The sequence below is a fragment of the Penicillium rubens genome, assembly GCF_028828025.1.
Source record: "Penicillium rubens strain IBT 27055 chromosome Unknown utg000003l_segment0_segment0, whole genome shotgun sequence".
Taxonomy (NCBI): Eukaryota; Fungi; Ascomycota; class Eurotiomycetes; order Eurotiales; family Aspergillaceae; genus Penicillium; species Penicillium rubens.
Genome location: NW_026890601.1, coordinates 497,296 through 513,537, shown reverse-complemented (window position 1 = coordinate 513,537; position 16,242 = coordinate 497,296). Strand labels below are relative to the sequence as shown.

At 48.2% G+C, this 16,242-nt stretch overlaps 7 protein-coding genes across 7 annotated transcripts; 3 read left to right on the top strand and 4 right to left on the bottom strand.

Moving 5' to 3' along the window:
• Positions 1–320: 320 nt before the first annotated feature.
• On the bottom strand, positions 321–4,621 carry N7525_006389 (uncharacterized protein; the record flags this gene model as incomplete). The annotated part of the gene is made up of 3 exons (XM_002569083.2): positions 321–3,869; positions 3,988–4,455; positions 4,565–4,621. 3 exons carry the CDS (start codon positions 4,619–4,621, stop codon positions 321–323), a joined length of 4,074 nt encoding a protein of 1,357 aa, XP_002569129.2.
• Positions 4,622–6,707: 2,086 nt separating this feature from the next.
• N7525_006388 (uncharacterized protein) lies at positions 6,708–6,983 on the bottom strand (the record flags this gene model as incomplete). The annotated part of the gene is made up of 1 exon (XM_002569084.2): positions 6,708–6,983. One exon carries the CDS (start codon positions 6,981–6,983, stop codon positions 6,708–6,710), a length of 276 nt encoding a protein of 91 aa, XP_002569130.2.
• A 1,021-nt stretch (positions 6,984–8,004) lies between these two features.
• N7525_006387 (helix-turn-helix domain-containing protein) lies at positions 8,005–8,341 on the top strand (the record flags this gene model as incomplete). Its single annotated transcript, XM_061213709.1, has 2 exons — positions 8,005–8,038; positions 8,082–8,341. 2 exons carry the CDS (start codon positions 8,005–8,007, stop codon positions 8,339–8,341), a joined length of 294 nt encoding a protein of 97 aa, XP_061068140.1.
• Positions 8,342–10,371: 2,030 nt separating this feature from the next.
• On the bottom strand, positions 10,372–11,767 carry N7525_006386 (uncharacterized protein; the record flags this gene model as incomplete). The annotated part of the gene is made up of 2 exons (XM_061213708.1): positions 10,372–10,862; positions 10,963–11,767. The coding sequence occupies 2 exons, from the start codon at positions 11,765–11,767 to the stop codon at positions 10,372–10,374; spliced, it is 1,296 nt and encodes a 431-aa protein (XP_061068139.1).
• An 865-nt stretch (positions 11,768–12,632) lies between these two features.
• On the bottom strand, positions 12,633–14,398 carry N7525_006385 (sugar porter family MFS transporter; the record flags this gene model as incomplete). The annotated part of the gene is made up of 5 exons (XM_002569086.2): positions 12,633–13,048; positions 13,101–13,653; positions 13,713–13,762; positions 13,822–13,956; positions 14,008–14,398. 5 exons carry the CDS (start codon positions 14,396–14,398, stop codon positions 12,633–12,635), a joined length of 1,545 nt encoding a protein of 514 aa, XP_002569132.1.
• Positions 14,399–14,792: 394 nt separating this feature from the next.
• N7525_006384 (uncharacterized protein) lies at positions 14,793–15,023 on the top strand (the record flags this gene model as incomplete). Its single annotated transcript, XM_061213707.1, has 2 exons — positions 14,793–14,853; positions 14,905–15,023. The coding sequence occupies 2 exons, from the start codon at positions 14,793–14,795 to the stop codon at positions 15,021–15,023; spliced, it is 180 nt and encodes a 59-aa protein (XP_061068138.1).
• Positions 15,024–15,054: 31 nt separating this feature from the next.
• Positions 15,055–15,906, top strand: N7525_006383 (uncharacterized protein; the record flags this gene model as incomplete). Its single annotated transcript, XM_002569087.2, has 2 exons — positions 15,055–15,082; positions 15,425–15,906. The coding sequence occupies 2 exons, from the start codon at positions 15,055–15,057 to the stop codon at positions 15,904–15,906; spliced, it is 510 nt and encodes a 169-aa protein (XP_002569133.2).
• Positions 15,907–16,242: the final 336 nt, after the last annotated feature.

Sequence of the window (16,242 nt, the reverse complement as noted above, 5' to 3'; positions counted from 1 at the left end):
ACAGCAACTACAACATCGATCATAGCTCAGCCCCGAAGCCATGCGTGACACCGCCATGACATGACACGTTGCTCCAATCAGGTACATATTCGGCGACGTCGCGTCATATGATGCACCGATATTTTGAAATTTCTCCCCCTTCGATAACTTGGTCTCTTTCTCGTCAACAGAACTGTGGCCAGATGATCGGCTGCTTGGTGCTTTGGGGGATAGTCTTGCCCACTCCAAATGCAATGGATGTTCTTACAATTCAATGCTCATATAACCTCATTAAAAGGATAACCGGGTCCAGCTCTGAATTTCAGTATATTAAAAGGCAATCAAACTGTTGCCCCGCGTTCTTCAAGGAGTTTTATCACTTCTTCATTATTCTCTTGTGCTTTAGCAGCTGCGAGCGCACTGCGGTAATCTCCATTTTCGAGTGGCATGTTGACATCAGCCCCTGCTTCGAGCAGGACCTGGACGAGCTCAAGATCCCACTCGCTCGCTGCAACAGCAAGTGCGCTGCCGTAATTCCCATTCTTGATCGGGAAGTTGACATCTGCTCCGGCGCGCACTAGGGCCTTCACCTTGGCGGTGTTGGTGCCGCACCCGGATACTACGGCTGCTTCAAGGGCACTGCCATAGTTTCCATGCTGTGGCAAGACATTCACGTCTGCTCCTGCCTCGATGAGACACTCGACGACCTCGACATTGCAATTAATTTCCATTGCTGCTGTTAGAGCATTACCGTAATCTCCGTGCGGCAATGACAAATTGACATCAGCACCCTTTTGGATTAGGTACTTGACACCCTCAGCGAATCCGTTCTTGATCGATTGCTCGAATTCCTTTTCCACATTCAGCTCTCCGCCTACTTCAATCAAGTATTTAAGAACCTCAATATCATGACCAAGTACTGCCAGAGAAACAGGGCTGCTCTCGTCATCCCCTTTATGAACATCTGCCCCTGCATTGACAAGGTACTTCACAATCTCAATCGAGCTCGCATTTCTTGCATTGTTGGTTCCGCGAGCTGCTGCTGCGAGAGGAGTGCCATTCTCTCCGCATTCCGATGGATTCACCTCGGCGCCTGCTTCAACTAACCATTTGACAATGTCCAAGTTTCTGCTGTCGGTCGATGCCCGTTCTAGGAGAGTGCGGAAACTACCCTCCGAGATTGGCAAGTTCACATCAGCCTTTGCCTTTTGAATCAGATACTTGGCACCCTCAAAGTTGCGGGATTTGATTGCTGCAGAAATAGGGTTGCCAGATTGTTCTGGCACATTAACGTTGGCTCCAGCATCCACCAGGATCTTTAGAAGCTCGGTGCCCTTAATTTTGGCTGCTAATGCAATTGGAGTCAGAATGACGACTGGATCGAGATCTTCATCCTCTTCTTCCTCCTCAAGGGTGTGAGTCTTATTCACATCTGCGCCCGCCTTTTGGATCAGGAATTTGGCAGTATCGACTTTCTCAGAGGCAAGCGCTGCGATAAGGGCATTCCCGTGTTCACCGTTTTCCACTGTCATGTTCACATCTGCACCTGCTTCTACCAGATATTTCACGGTTTCTGTGTGTCCCCTGTGAGCTGCTGCATGAAGGGCACTGCCATAATCTTGACCCTCAACCTGCTGGTTCAAATCCGCACCCTTTTCGACGAGTGTTTTGCAAATTGACGTACAGCCAACCCGAGCAGCGATCGTGAGAAGATTATGACCTCGTTCGTTCACGCGTGAAATATCAAATTCTGCATTTTCCCACCACTCTGACAGTATTGCAGCAAATGAAAGATGGCACATCGCATAAATGGCAGCATCTGATGGTCCTAGCTCGCTTTCAAAGTCCCCATACTCCGGATGCTGTGCCTGATTGAAGTCGCATGTGTCGAACTCTTCTTTGTCAAAGCCACCTGCCTCCAGGTAGAAGTGGAATTCATCCGTGCCTTGAACGATGTCAACGATTCTCTCCAAATCGTTCTCAATCACTTCATACCATTTCCGGTATTGCTTGCTGCTTTCCTCGGGGGATCCAAGGAAGGTTTTCAAAAGGGACGACAACGTAGCTTCGTCGTTACCCTGCGCCTTTTGAACATGTTTTGCCCAGTGGTGCCTCATGTATAGATGGAATGGGTGCATGAGGTGGAAGATATCACCTGGCTCCGGTTGTCCCTCCCAATCTGACAAATCAATTTCGTCTTTGTCGTCTTTGTCGTACATCGTGATGAGCCATGAGAGACAAGCACTAGCAGCGTGGAGACTAGCCCGTGGAAGCGTCCATTGCATCTTGGTTTCGAGGTATTCGCGGACCGATAGATGTGCGAATCGCCACACCTTTTGCTGAGAGTCAATTGTGAGCAGGCTGTTACAGAGTGACAGCAAGCTTTGCTCATCAATCTCATCGGCTAATGTAGGTACCTCCCCCTTCGTGTTCACGCGAACAGCGCAGATAAGCTGGGATGTGGAGAGCGGTTGCTCAGCAGCCATAACCCAGAGCATAGCGCGGTATGTTAGGACCTTATCAGGTTCCTCGAGATCTTCGATTTGACTCCATGCCTCGTCATATGCCTTTTGAATATCATCCGGAAGATTTCCAAGTCGTTTCCATATACTAGACTCAGTCTTACACTTCTGGATCTGATGAACTTGTAGAGCCGCCCATTGGAACATTCCTTGACAGCGCTCAAGTAGAGTATCCAGAATCTTGACTTTCAGACGTCCGATGGAAGGAGTCTTCTTGGCAAGCTTGTCTAACTCAACATCGAGATATTTCTGAACGTCGCCTCTGTTGTCACTTGCGCTGATGTCGATATTGGGTGCGGTTTGCATTGGGACCTGAATGTCGTGGTCCGGTCGGCTTGAAATGAAGACTTTTGTATGCCGTCCGTTGGATTGAGAGACGAAAGAATTCAAGGCATCGATGAGCTCGTCGCGAGTATCTGTATTACACTCGTCCATGGCATCAATCACGATTGTGGTTTTCTCGTAAATATCCATCGAGGCCTGGATCTGCTCCTTGCACTGCTCTAGGCTGAAGGTTGATCCTGCATTGCGACATCTATTGTATAATTCACAAAGCTTCTTCTGTGTGGATTTAGGACTCTTCGCAGTAGTCGAAAGTTGACGCACAATACTTTGAAGGATCGATAGTGCCTGTGCACGTCGCGGTTCGTTCTTATCACAGTAGAAAAATGCGAAGCCTTCATTCTTAGGTGTGTTACTCAATCGGTCCTGGATTCGGTCGATGACGGCTGATGTGAGGTAGGTCTTTCCGGTGCCGGGAGAGCCCTGGAGCCAGAAGATAGGCGAGTCACTTTGCTCCCATGTGGCAAATTCATCAGTCTGTAACAACCATTCACCCGTGCCGGGCGTCCTCTTCTCTTTGACGTTGTTATGATTTTTGCCGAATGGAATAGAGGAGATCCATTCCAGCATTTTGATACGCTGTTCTTCGTCCATGTTTTGAAGGAGATGTTGGATGTTCTCATCTACCCGCTTCATTGGGGCATTCAAGGCATTCAGCATTTCAATCATGCTGTCATCCGCGTTCGCACTGCGTCTCACTTCGCACGCTGAGACATCGCGCAGAAGATCATCTTCTTGCTCACTTATAGCCGAGATACTGCCAGAGACCTTGCCCGGATTGAAGATTGCTTCAAGCGTGCGTGCGGCTGTGCTTTTGGAGAACAGACTTGCCGATTCAGCAAGTACATCCAACGATGTAGTATAGATTGTGGTCAGTGCAGATTGAAGGTTCTTTGAGAGGCTATCCGTAGCAGGTTTGTTCCTGAGATACACCGACTCGTACACTTGGCCACGGCTGATCACGCGGACGACTTTTTCAGTGGTCGCAAGCAAAGCAGCCATTTGCTCGCCTTCGATGACCGGGATCTGATGCCACAGGTTAGAAAGTCAAGAAAAGAGTGGAAACCCCTTAAGGAATATCGAAGTATCGCGAAAGACGACTTGGACCAGAAACAAAAGCAAGACATAATAGTGGGGAAGTTACCTGCATGACAGACTTGATGACTGACCAAGGTATAGCTGCTTGAGGGGGAGCAAATTGCACTGCAATATCCCCAGCCTTCCCCAACCAGTCGACAATATTGTTCGTATAGTTCCTTAGGACAATCTCTTCGCCGTTGAATTTGACTTTCCAAAATTTATTCTCGCACTCTTCTTGTCTTTGGCTGACCACGCCGACCAGATCCTCAATGCTGGACTCAACAGATCCAGATTGAGCATTGGACTGGTTAAATCCCATCTTCTTGAGAGCTTCCTGTTTGGATTCAGGGAGCGAGTTCAGGGCCTCCACCCACAAATCCTTCGGGGCATCTGGTTTCTCAGCTGGCTTTTCCTCGGCCGGTAACTCGGTGCTTTCCACAGGCGGCAATTTGGCAGCCGGTGCGGCAGGAACTGGCACAGGTTGGGGTTTTGCGACGTTCCCTTGCGCCGGCTTCGCTGGTGTGGGTTTGGCCTTCAGAAATTGAATGTATCAGCCTTGTCAAAAGAAAATGCTTCTATGGTGGCCTCTTCGCAATTTGAACCCTGTATCAATGCCGGTCCATTGTATTTATATATCTCACCTGTTGTCCATTCTTGTGCCTGTGGCGGCGAATCCTATCCTTGAGTCGGTCGAACATCTTGTAGGTTTGTGTATATTGATGGGAAAGGAGAGAAGTGCCAGGGGGTCCGGTACATGCAAAAACAAAGAGGGGAAAAATCTAAAGTTGAGGGACAATCGAGCTACAGAAACCCCACTGAGTGCTGGGGAGCTGAACACACAGATTTAGGAAATGATATACAAGGGTGCCGTATGTGGACCCACGTAATCTCAGCCGTCCACTTCATGACAGAAACTTAGACTTGCGGTGACAGCTTACATATATATTAGCTATAATAGAGGAAAATAACATGGGCTCTTGCACATGCCAATTTCATGGTGTTTTCCTATAGATAGTATATAGTATATCCTATCTCTAGTGGTGTAGTTTCGGCGCTAACAATACTTAGTGGGTGCCCAGGTGGATATACTCTAGTCGTACATTAAGACGTGATTGGCCAAAACTAAGTATAAAGAGCGCTCTGCTGATAAGTGCATCTAGAAGGTATGGAGCAAGTCTGCCTCTCAACAAAATTTATCTCTCCCTCATTCTCTCATTTGAAACCCGACAAAGTCTACGATATTACTAGTTGGAATTGTTTTTGTCCAAGGGTCGAGCCGAAAACCGAGGACGATATTGGGGAGCCGCGAAAGCCAAGGTCCGGAAAGCTCAAAATTCCTTTCGGTGGTTAGCATGGTTTCTTCAAATTTATTACTCTCTAGCTAATCTAGAGGGTAAATATACCTGCGCGGACTACCATTTCCATCTCGAGATATCTTGATCCCATCCCCCTTTGCGCCATGCACGCGAGCCGGGTTTAGCGAGGTCGAAATGCGCTATCCATATAACGTCCGTGACTAGATTTCCCTTATACTGGCCAATGGTACGGCGGCGAGTGCCGGCTGGTTCAGAAGGCGCTGAAGACAGAAAGAACCGGTATATGAAGCGTCGCAGAGAAGCAAGAGAAAAGAAGGAATGGATACATATCGACGCCCCCGGAGGAAATTCTACATATGTATGTACAGAATCGTGAATTGAATCTTCCCTTTCTGTTAGCTCCAAGAGCAAAAGTGTCTCCTCTCCTTTCCCCATGCTTTTTTTAACTCTTCTTGAATGATTTGCTTCGTCATTTTGTCCATCTTTCCCTCGCAGGCTTCTGTAGTCAAAATCTGCGCAATTCACACATCCTCTGGTGCCATGGTCTAGTGGTATGACGACACATTGTGGTGTACGATTCTGTGTTAGCCCCGGTTCGATTCCGGGTGGCGCCATTTCTTTTTCTTTTTACTCTTTCCCCCTCTTGATATAGATAAACCAGGCGGCCGTTTGTTTATACGGACCTAGCCTCCGGGTTCTTAGCGGTATTTTCGGTAGTCTCCTCAGGTAGTCTGTTTAGTCTGTGCCCCTTCTCAGTCTGTCGGGTAGACAGCAGCAAAGAAACAAAAAGGACTTAATTTGTGGCATATTTTCACATATAATATAACCTTTGCTAGCATATATAGATAGAACTTTGTCGTCAGGATCTATCTACTCATGAGTAGTATGCAACTGAGAGGGAGAGGGCGAGAAAAATTAGAAGACAAAGAAAAAAGAAATGGCGCCACCCGGAATCGAACCGGGGCTAACACAGAATCGTACACCACAATGTGTCGTCATACCACTAGACCATGGCACCAGAGGATGTGTGAATTGCGCAGATTTTGCCCACATCAAGAATTAGTGACTACGCCTGATCTTATAGTTACGGCCTTCCAGATATGTACGCGGCACGCTCCCCTGGACCCCTCCACGGCCCGGCCCGCGGGTCCCTGGGCACATACCTTGGTATGTATTGAATAACCCAAGCAATCCTGATTTCTGGATCCGGAAGTACTTGCTGTTGATAAACTCACGCTCTTCTATACCATGGCTTCTCCTCGCCACTTTTAACCTGGTAGGGCTGGCTTCTCATACTGTGACAGGCTGAGCTCCGCTACGAATATGGATCTAAAGCGCGATGCTATGTCCAATCCAGAAAAGGCCATCGAGGAGGACTAATGAGGTAGTTAGGTGGGTTTTCCTTACTGGTAACTTTCGGTACCGCTTGGCCGATCAAGGCCTCCAGATTTGGGCTTGCCAATGTTCTTTAGTCAGTGTAGCCCTCTGGTTGGTCCTTTGGTCTTTTAGGTAACGGCCTTTCCCGCTGAGCACTCGATTCCGCAGTCACTTCCTCTATAAGATCAGAACGGACAACGTTAGTCGTCGCATTGGCAGTTTCGCAGACCGTAAGCGTAAGAATCGATGCTATACGGTTGACATTGTCGGTTAGGTTCTTCTCGGTACCCTCAACAATATACACGATAGCCTGGCCGTCGAGCACACTGTCTGACCCGACCCGTGCTGGCCAGCTACTTCCGTGCATGTCCGTCCTTGTCTGTCAAGCGCTTCTTCTGTGGTTGACCCACTGCCTCCTCCTCCCTTCCACTCTCATCCCTAGTGTGCATACCACGCTTGCGACATGCTCCACGTATCTGCGGCTCCCTTGGCACAGCGACAGAGGGGTGAGGCAACTTCGTCATAAGATCATTTGGTATTTAATATATATCTGGCTCAGAGCAGAAGGAACTTTCCTATGAAGCGAACGTCTATCTACGATAAGATCCAGATGGCCTAGCAACAAAAAGACCACTAAAAAGACACATGAATGGACTACCGGAGAAGACGACTAAAGAGACTACGACTATGTATTCTTGTGACAGCATATACCATGATATTGTAGCTTCTGCATACGTATATTTATTTGAAAATAATATCTAGGGTCAACCAAGCTTATCTGCCGTTAATTATAGGACATTAAGTGAAAAGCAAAAGCGGTCGTTAAGATATAAATGCAGAATATATGTTGTCTACTGTGCACATAGTAGTAGTTTCGGAGATACAAGTGGTGACAGGATCATGAAGCCAAGAATGGACGCAAAAGTATTCAACGGGTGCCATGGTCTAGTGGTATGACGACACATTGTGGTGTACGAGTCTGTGTTAGCCCCGGTTCGATTCCGGGTGGCGCCATTCTTTTTTGCCTCATCCCCTCCCACTTTTATATACCACAGTAAGTCCTCATTAGCTTTTTGGAATATTTCGATTCCTTTTTTTCAGTGTGGTGAATGCACGAGGGTAGTCATGACAAGCTTTTTTCCATCAGAAAATGATAATATGCCCAGGTAGAAGCTTACATCCCTTTCTAGACCAGAAAGAAGCATGATGATTTTTTATTCGCATGAGCAGAACTATGTAGCAACAGCAAGGTTGATGGGGGTAAGATGAAATTCAACCAATAAAATCGCACAAAATGGCACGAAGGCGGTCTACAGACCTGGATTTCATTTCACGTACACACGAGTGATTAGTGATACCCTCTCTACCACACACACCACCACCTCGCTATGGCGCGGGACAAAGAGCTTACCCCTGCTATACGTGAGCGCATATGTGAGCTGCATGCTATCGGGTGGGGGTATAGGCGTATTCATACGCGCTATCCCGACATTTCACTCTCTACAATCCGATACACTGAAAAAGGAGAGCGAGCGACGAGATGGCGTGTCAAAACCGCGCTCTGGCAGACCAAAAAAGCTCACCGAAGCTGATAAAGACCTAATCTTGAATGCTGTCCGTGAAAACCCCAAGATCACGGCAGAAGAGCTCCTTGCTAAGGTTGATCATAAGGTCACTTACCGCTCTATAACACGCCTTTTGAATGCCGAGAATATACGCAAATAGCGATGCAGCTAGAGGAATATTCTAAGAGGAACACGCCCCAAAAGGCCTCCGATCTACTGTCATTTTACCCGAGTGCACTATTGAGCCTGGGATTGGCGTCCATCATGAATGAACTTTTGTCCATCCGAAGGACCAGCCAACAGAGGGACGCTGTCGAGGGACCGAATCGGGGAAGCAAGTCTAGCAGATGTTTTAGGCTGCTTTTTCCTGGCGCTATCAGGCACGGTGCTTATATATCCCGCTCTTCGTAACCCTGATGCTGAGCATACTGGTATCCCGGGCCTGGTTATTGAAGGGTTGTACCGCCAGTTCATATGCTCGAGAAAATGTTATATGGTAGTGTTGACATACATGGGATGTCTTGATATCTTTGTCTGTGCAGACTGAGCCTTTTTGCCAGTTTGCCTAGTTTGCCATTCTCTTTGTCCATGGAGGCTTCATATACAGCCTCCTTTCTATAGATTCATTATCACACCTTTCTTCTTGCCGATTTTCCCCGTCACTAGTATCGTAGCCCTCAACAGATAGCTATTATAAAGATCACAGTGATACCATACCGATTGCGACGAGTAGGCTGAGAACTGCGGCCAATGGTGGACATACGGACAGACATACATAAAGTATGTAGTTTAGCACAGAGTGTGTCGCAAGATAAGACAGCGTCCGTTGTCGCTCTCTATGGCGATTAATGACACAACAAAGGAGGTTTTGGTGGTTACTCCGCAGCAGACATGCGATGAATTGGAGTCGCGACACGACACCTAGAGCATGTCTCTGAGACGATGCCGCATCGGGTGGAGGCTATTGTTGAGAGCCCTGCTCGATTCCAACCTTCCAAGGTTGGTCCCTTATATATTATATAATCAGTGGTGGGGCTAACACAATGCAGAAACTTATGTCCTGTCACTGGCTTAGTCTGTATCACACACAGCATAAGCGAGAGTAGAAAAGACAAAAAGCAAAAAGAATTGGCGCCACCCGGAATCGAACCGGGGCTAACACAGAATCGTACACCACAATGTGTCGTCATACCACTAGACCATGGCACCGAGTAGATGATTAAGTAATCCACTTTATTGATCTACCTACCTAGGTACTTTCATGTATAGGTAGTATAGATCGATATCGAACCTAATGCGCCAATAAACAGCCCTGGAGGAGAGGAGGCCGCGGATGAACGATAAAGATAGTGGTGGAGGTAATAAATGTAGGTGATTAGAAGTGAACTGGTGTAGCCAACCGTTGCTTCTTGTTGCTTCGTTCACAAACCATTCGATAACCGTAAACCGAGTGGGGTTGGAATGGCCGCGACTTAGCCCTAAAAATCCGTAGTGTTTCTTTCCGTCTAGATATTAAAGCCTGTTCGGTATGGCACCAGCTGGACGCTATACCCAATTGATGTTAGGATAATTATAACGTATATTATTTCCTGCTCATTTTATATGGACCATATGACATATTGAAGCTAACTATAGGGGAGTATATGTCTCCGCCATGAGCTCTGCCCAAATGAGGCAGCAGCAGCAAGGTATCAAGGCACAAAGGCATCAATATGACGCATCTCCCCTTCTTAACTAATATTCTAGCATACTCAAACTCCTCGTCTATGAATTCCTGATTGATCGTTAAAGGGGATTACTTAATTATTCAACAGGTGCCATGGTCTAGTGGTATGACGACACATTGTGGTGTACGATGCTGTGTTAGCCCCGGTTCGATTCCGGGTGGCGCCAATTCTTTTTCCTTTTTTGTCTTTTTCTCATACCGTGATAAGTAAAGCCTCTATTATACAAGATACTTCGCAACAAACGAACCGCGCGAAGGGGCCTGCTTAGAAGGGCTTCACCAACTCGCGTGCATCTTGACATATTGAAGAGGGATAGATACCACTTTCTACTCTTTCCCGGACGACCTAATAAGTGATTCGGATCGACAAACGCTTGCTCTAACTGGTGGAGCATCCCGTAGATGGACCTGATTTTTTATAGATGTAGGAAGAAATGAGATCGATGGAAGATCAGACAATATCGCTACATATCCTCTACATCTCCCGAGGAGAAGCGAGCAGTACACTCCTCCTCATATGCCTTCAACTGCTCCATCTTAATCTGCGTAAATGGCTCCATCTCTGCGCGCGCCTTATCATCAAGCAGCTCAATACCGGCACCGTCTTTATGTAATGCAGCCCAATAGATGGTGTCTACATCAAAGCTCTTTCTTGCTGCATAGTCGAACCAAAATCGCCCAGTGGTCCATGAATCACGCATCCGGGTAGAGAGAGACCGTCCACCGGGTTGTTTGACCTCTAACGCCATTTCAGTTTCCACTCGCTCTAAAGCTCGCAAGAATTGCTCCATTCTAGGCTCATAGAGAGTCACAAATTCATCCATCGCGCAGCGCTCAAGCCACACTTCCGGTCCAGAGAGCAATAGCCACCAGGGCGGGTCATACGTGAACTCAGCTGGCATGGCATTCGTAAATTCGAAATCGAGAACGGCAGTGATCTGGAGTGTTTCTGGGTCTATGAGCATGTTTGAGGGTCGCATGTCGTCGCAGAAGGGTATAAATAGCTTGCAGTCTTCAGGATAGTACTTTTGAGATCAGCTGTGCAAATCGATGACGGGCAATGAACCGCTCCTGAGCAATTTCCGCATCGTCGGCAAGGTTGCGCTGGGTCCAAAGGTGGATCAAGTGCTCGTTCGCTACCGATCTCAGATAATCGCTTGCACGGTCAAACGGTGCGGTTGGAAATTGATCATCGGGATAGCCGGCGACAGTGACTAATTCGTTCATGTTGTACGTCAGGGGTCTTCCGGTAACATGCCACGCACTTGAAGCATCGTCCTTCGAGATAGCCCCGATACTGGCAAACGAAAGTTGAGAAAGCTGGACTATATAATAGGCGACTTGATAATAGATCTTGTCCAATGTCGTGTCGTCGATATTCGGACTCAGGACCATACCGTCTTGATCGGGTTGTTTTAAGATAGTTGATAAAAGTGTACCATTGACATAGTCCATGATGATGAATGGACCAAGGTGCTGTGGACTCTCGGCAAGTAAGCCCCAGCTGTGAACACGAGGAATGGGGATATCAGTGTTTTGGCGGAGATATTCCATGACCTGGACCTCATTCACGGTTTTTTCGTCCCTATAAGCTGTAGCCGTGTGCCCGGGCTTCGGAAACCGAATAATGACATCCGGCCGTCCATCGCCGAAGCTGAAGCGGAAGCTAATGTTGAAGGATCCCTTAAAAAAACCAACATATTTTCCGGTTCCCCCTCCTTCCCGCCGCCCAGCGACAAAAACTGCCAGTTCAGCCTTGGAGTCAAAAGCTCTGTTTAACCAGGCCTTGCATTCGTCATCGCCGTTGGTCTCTTCTAGTTCATCAAATAAAGTCTTGAGCGGGGATGTCTTCTGAGCCATCTGAGCAACTGAGATGCGGGGTTGATGGGGAAAAGATGCAGACCAGGGGGAGCAAGAAAATGTGAGGGAAATATTGCGTTAGGAGATTCAAATCGCACTAGCGAGCTTCGACCGTATCAGATAATATAATGGTGGAATAAGAGGAAAGCAGGCTGGTTTAAGAGAATGGCCAAGTCGGGTAGCCCCTGAACACGCTCGATTTGCGCAGGGAGCGCCCTGTGCGGTATCATATCTGTCTATTGGTAACGAACTCATCAGGGGAGAAAGCTCGCAATGCAGGAAGGAACGACTGGACTCGGCAGGGTGACAGCTGGCGATTGAAAGATTTTTTTTTTTTTTTCGAACTCTCCATATATACCATGCTATAGCTTCATAGGCGAGTCTCTTAACCTCGAGAGTATCCTTGTTCAAAGGCTAGCAGGACAAACGGCTCAAAACACGAACACAGTAGTGTCACGTGATACGCGCGTTTTCAATAGGGAATGATTCCTGAATTGGTGGGTCTTGTCACCTTGTTTGCCTGCGACCAACTTCGTGCGACGATTCATCTGTGTCTTTCTATGTTTACTTCCAAGGTTAGTCCTACAACCACGCCCAGGGTAAAATACTTCATAACATTCGATCTATTGAAAGCTATTATGAACGCGCAGACGACGGGTGAGAGAAGGTGATACTGACATGGTGTTATCGGTACAACCCCAATACAACATTGAAAATCAGTTAGAACAAAACATTCTATGAAAAGGTTGAGACCGCCGGTAAAAGAAAATAGGCTAGGTACAACTGGTCTTTATAAAGGGATGATCGATGGTTCCCTTTGCGTGCGACGGCCTTCGAGTATCCATTGCGGGGACAGATTGGCTGATCAGGCTTTTTCAGCATTCTCAAGTGCCACCTCCGAATGCTTTGTATCTTCATCGATCGACTTAGTGTGGTGGATATCAGAAACAGAGGCCGTGCGGAGTTCGGAACGGTAAGCAGGGCTCTTCCAAGCCTTCGGAACATTGTCATAGAGCTCATTGACCTGCTCAAGGGCCAACCCCTTAGTCTCATAGATCATGGTGTATACGAACACGAAGGCGATCCAGCAGAAACTACCCCAGATCCAGAAAACGTTGGACTGGGTTGGGTTGAGTGCTCCAGTGAGGTATGGCGTAATGAACGATAGCAGCCAATTGAAGAACCAGTTCGCCGCAGTGGTCATGGAAAGACCTTTCGCACGCGTCTGGAGCGAGAAGATCTCTCCCGTGACAACCCAAGCGCAGGGGCCAAATGTGGATGCTTTTGTGGACGTTAGCAAAGATTCTCTGGATCGTGACCGTGTTCACTTTACCGAAGAAAGAGACGTATATGCAAATAAAAGCGAACTGGGCGCACTGCGAAGTGAAATTCGTGATCGGAGTTGCCGCGCCACAGGCCGAAACAATGTATTGGGACACACCCATACCGAGTGCCCCTGTCAGAAGAACTGGGCGCCGTCCGAAATGGTCGATTGCCCAAAGACCCGGAAGCGTCATGACCACATTGACGAGGTTAACGATCACCTGCAGGATGAAAGAGTCTGGCAGGCCGTCGACATTCTCGGCAAAGTAGCTTGTACCGTAATAGATGATGAAATTGATACCGACGAGTTGTTGGAGTGATTGAAGTACTATTCCAGTGATGGTGCGTTTTCCCATTGTACCCTTGAAGCATTCAAGATAAGAAGCAGAGCCAAGAGACTGTTCATACTCCCAGTTGCTCTTCAACTCTGCAAGCTCGGCGGCAATATCTGGATCATCAGGACTCAAGCGGCGGAGGAAAACCAAAGATTTGAGGGCTCGGGGGTCATCGCCTTTTTTGATCAGAAAACGAGGGGTCTCTGGGAGAAAGAGTAGGCCTCCAGCCTGTCTCAAGTCAGTTATACATTGACTCGCATTGAACTTTGCCAGGGAGGAGAGTTCACCAGAATCAAAGCCCATGCGAATTGAATGGCGAGCGGGATGCGATAGCTTCCTACGAGCCTGTTAGTTCTTTTTGATCGAAACTCAATCCGAACGTGCATTGAAAAATACCGCTATCGTTCCTGTGCTGGGTCGCGTAATTCACAATAGCGGCCAGGAAGAGGCCGATTGTGATGCAAAGCTGGTAGCATCCAACAACAGCGCCTCTAATCCATTTCGGCAGAGTCTCGGATTGGTACATGGGAACTGTGAGCATTTAGCAATGGATCCTCAAGCTATTTCCACTGATTAACACACCCTGGGCGGAGACTAGACCGACTCCGAGACCGGCGAAAAAGCGACCAGCGATGAACAAAGGCTGCGACGTAGCTGCAGTTTGAAGAGCCACACCGAGATTGAAAGGCAGCATGACTGACAGGATGATCCCCCATCTTCGGCCAGTAATGTCTGCCATGATACCCGCTGCGAGTGCGCCAACGAACGTGCCAACCGACAAGATAGAAACAATTAGGGCGATGCGGCCTGCGTCAGGGCGATCGAATTCCTCGATCCAGTAGGGCATAGTCTGGATACCTGAGATGGTCCCGGTGTCGTATCCATAGAGAATGCCGCCGAAGGATGCGAACAAACCTACCAAGATGGCTGGCCACGCGGCTCCCTTTTCATTTGGGGGGCGTTTGAATAACATAGTTGCGGTTCGGTGAATGATTAGTTGCAAACTACGCGACAGCGGAAGAGATGTTCTTCTTATGCAAATCTTGACGAATATGACAGTGGGCGCAGAGGCTAAGCTTAAGTACTTAAGAGCCAGGCTGTGGCGCTTCGTGTGCTAAGCCAAGCAACGCCCAATGACAGACTTCGCAGAACTCATTACCTCAGACCCATTTCAAGTCCCTAATTGTGTTTGCGGAGAATGTACGGAGTATCTTGTCGCCAAGGTGCTCGTGTGGGGTTTAATTACCCGCCCCAAACATCCAAAGGGAAGATGTAGGAGAAATGGTGTAGCCTTCAGGAGAGCGACAAGGTACGGTCCCTCCAATGCTCCTTCCCCTTGCCATCCAACTTTCTTCGAACCAGCAACCATGGAGACGATGGTGGAGCTTGTTCTGGGCACAAAAAAGTTCGCTGCCAGGTCTATGCCAGGTTTGAGCGTATGGCAGGTTTGAGCGCGCAACCTACCTCGCAATGTCTCAGGACCCAGTTGTGCCACTCAGCTTATCCACTCCAACACCCCAGATACGACGCCACTTGCGAATAAGAATGTGACTAACTTTTTTTGCGGGATTCAGTTACGGTTCATTCTGAGCCAATGAAGTTTGATTATATGGGCCGCTACGCTTCCCCATGGGAGACGTCTCCGCAAACGAGGAAGGTTTCCCAAGCCCCGCAAAACTGCTTTGCCAGATATCGGCCCGCTTTTCGCTTTATATTAGGGTGAAATGGGTGAAGTGGCGCACTAAAGAACCTATTAACCATTATTTTCACTGTTCCCTTTCATTACTTTCATTAGAAGAAAGGGAATAATACACGGGGAGGGAACAAGAGATGCGTGGGGGATTAACTTTGTGTGAGGTCATCTCTGCTTTAACCTTGGCGATGTTGAGGGATAACTCAGGCTTGGCAGCGCACTGATCCAGAACTTCCATACAGAGTATATGTTTCCAATGGAAGTCTCAGTACGGAGTATACAGCACTCCGCTAATAACATGTATAGGGGGAGCAGGGCCCGCAGATGGGCGAGGGGTTTTCCACGAAATTGGGCTGATCGGCATGCCACTCGGTGAAATATCGGGGCCATCTGCGCTGGTCATGGCCAGTGAGTGCGGGGACAAGTCTAGATTAAAGTTACGTGTGGAGAAGGAGAAACCGACCCCGGTGCTATTCGGAACAACCGGAAGACTCAAAACTCGGTGTGGTTCTATTGCTCTCGGCGAATTCCACATGATGGACGACTTCGGAGGAGGCTACTCCGAGCAGGCATGGTCCGGCCAAGTGTGTTCTCCGGGAGCCCGTCGATGGAGTTATCGGTCCGCCAAGGACTCGTTTCCCTCGAAATCCCGAAAGGAGAACACTTCCCATGGCACTCGCGTTCTGGGCGGCCCCTCGGGTCGGCCGCGAATGTACGTAGTCCCGATCTCGGATAGAGGGACCCAAACCGAATCTGATTGCCCCCGGCCACGGGTTGACTCCGGCTGAAGTGGTAGATTAGTCATGATTTAGTAGGAATCCCGAGGTCGTCCATGGATCCGTGGATCCATGGATCTATGGGCCGAAACGTTCTGCGGACCACTAGGTATGTCATTTGAGATTAACTACTGCATCGTCAGACCATATATCATACCTGGGTATACTTGTGGTTTCTGAGGTTTGTTTGTTTTGGGGGGTGTTACAGCATTGATACAATTGGTGCCTTGTTTTCGCCAGGATAAGCAAAATAAGATTGACCAATAAAAACCAAAGTATGACAAGCGTATTGGTGAAATCCACAATGGTAAGGCTCTCTAACAACAACGTAAAATCACAAAGTCCCCG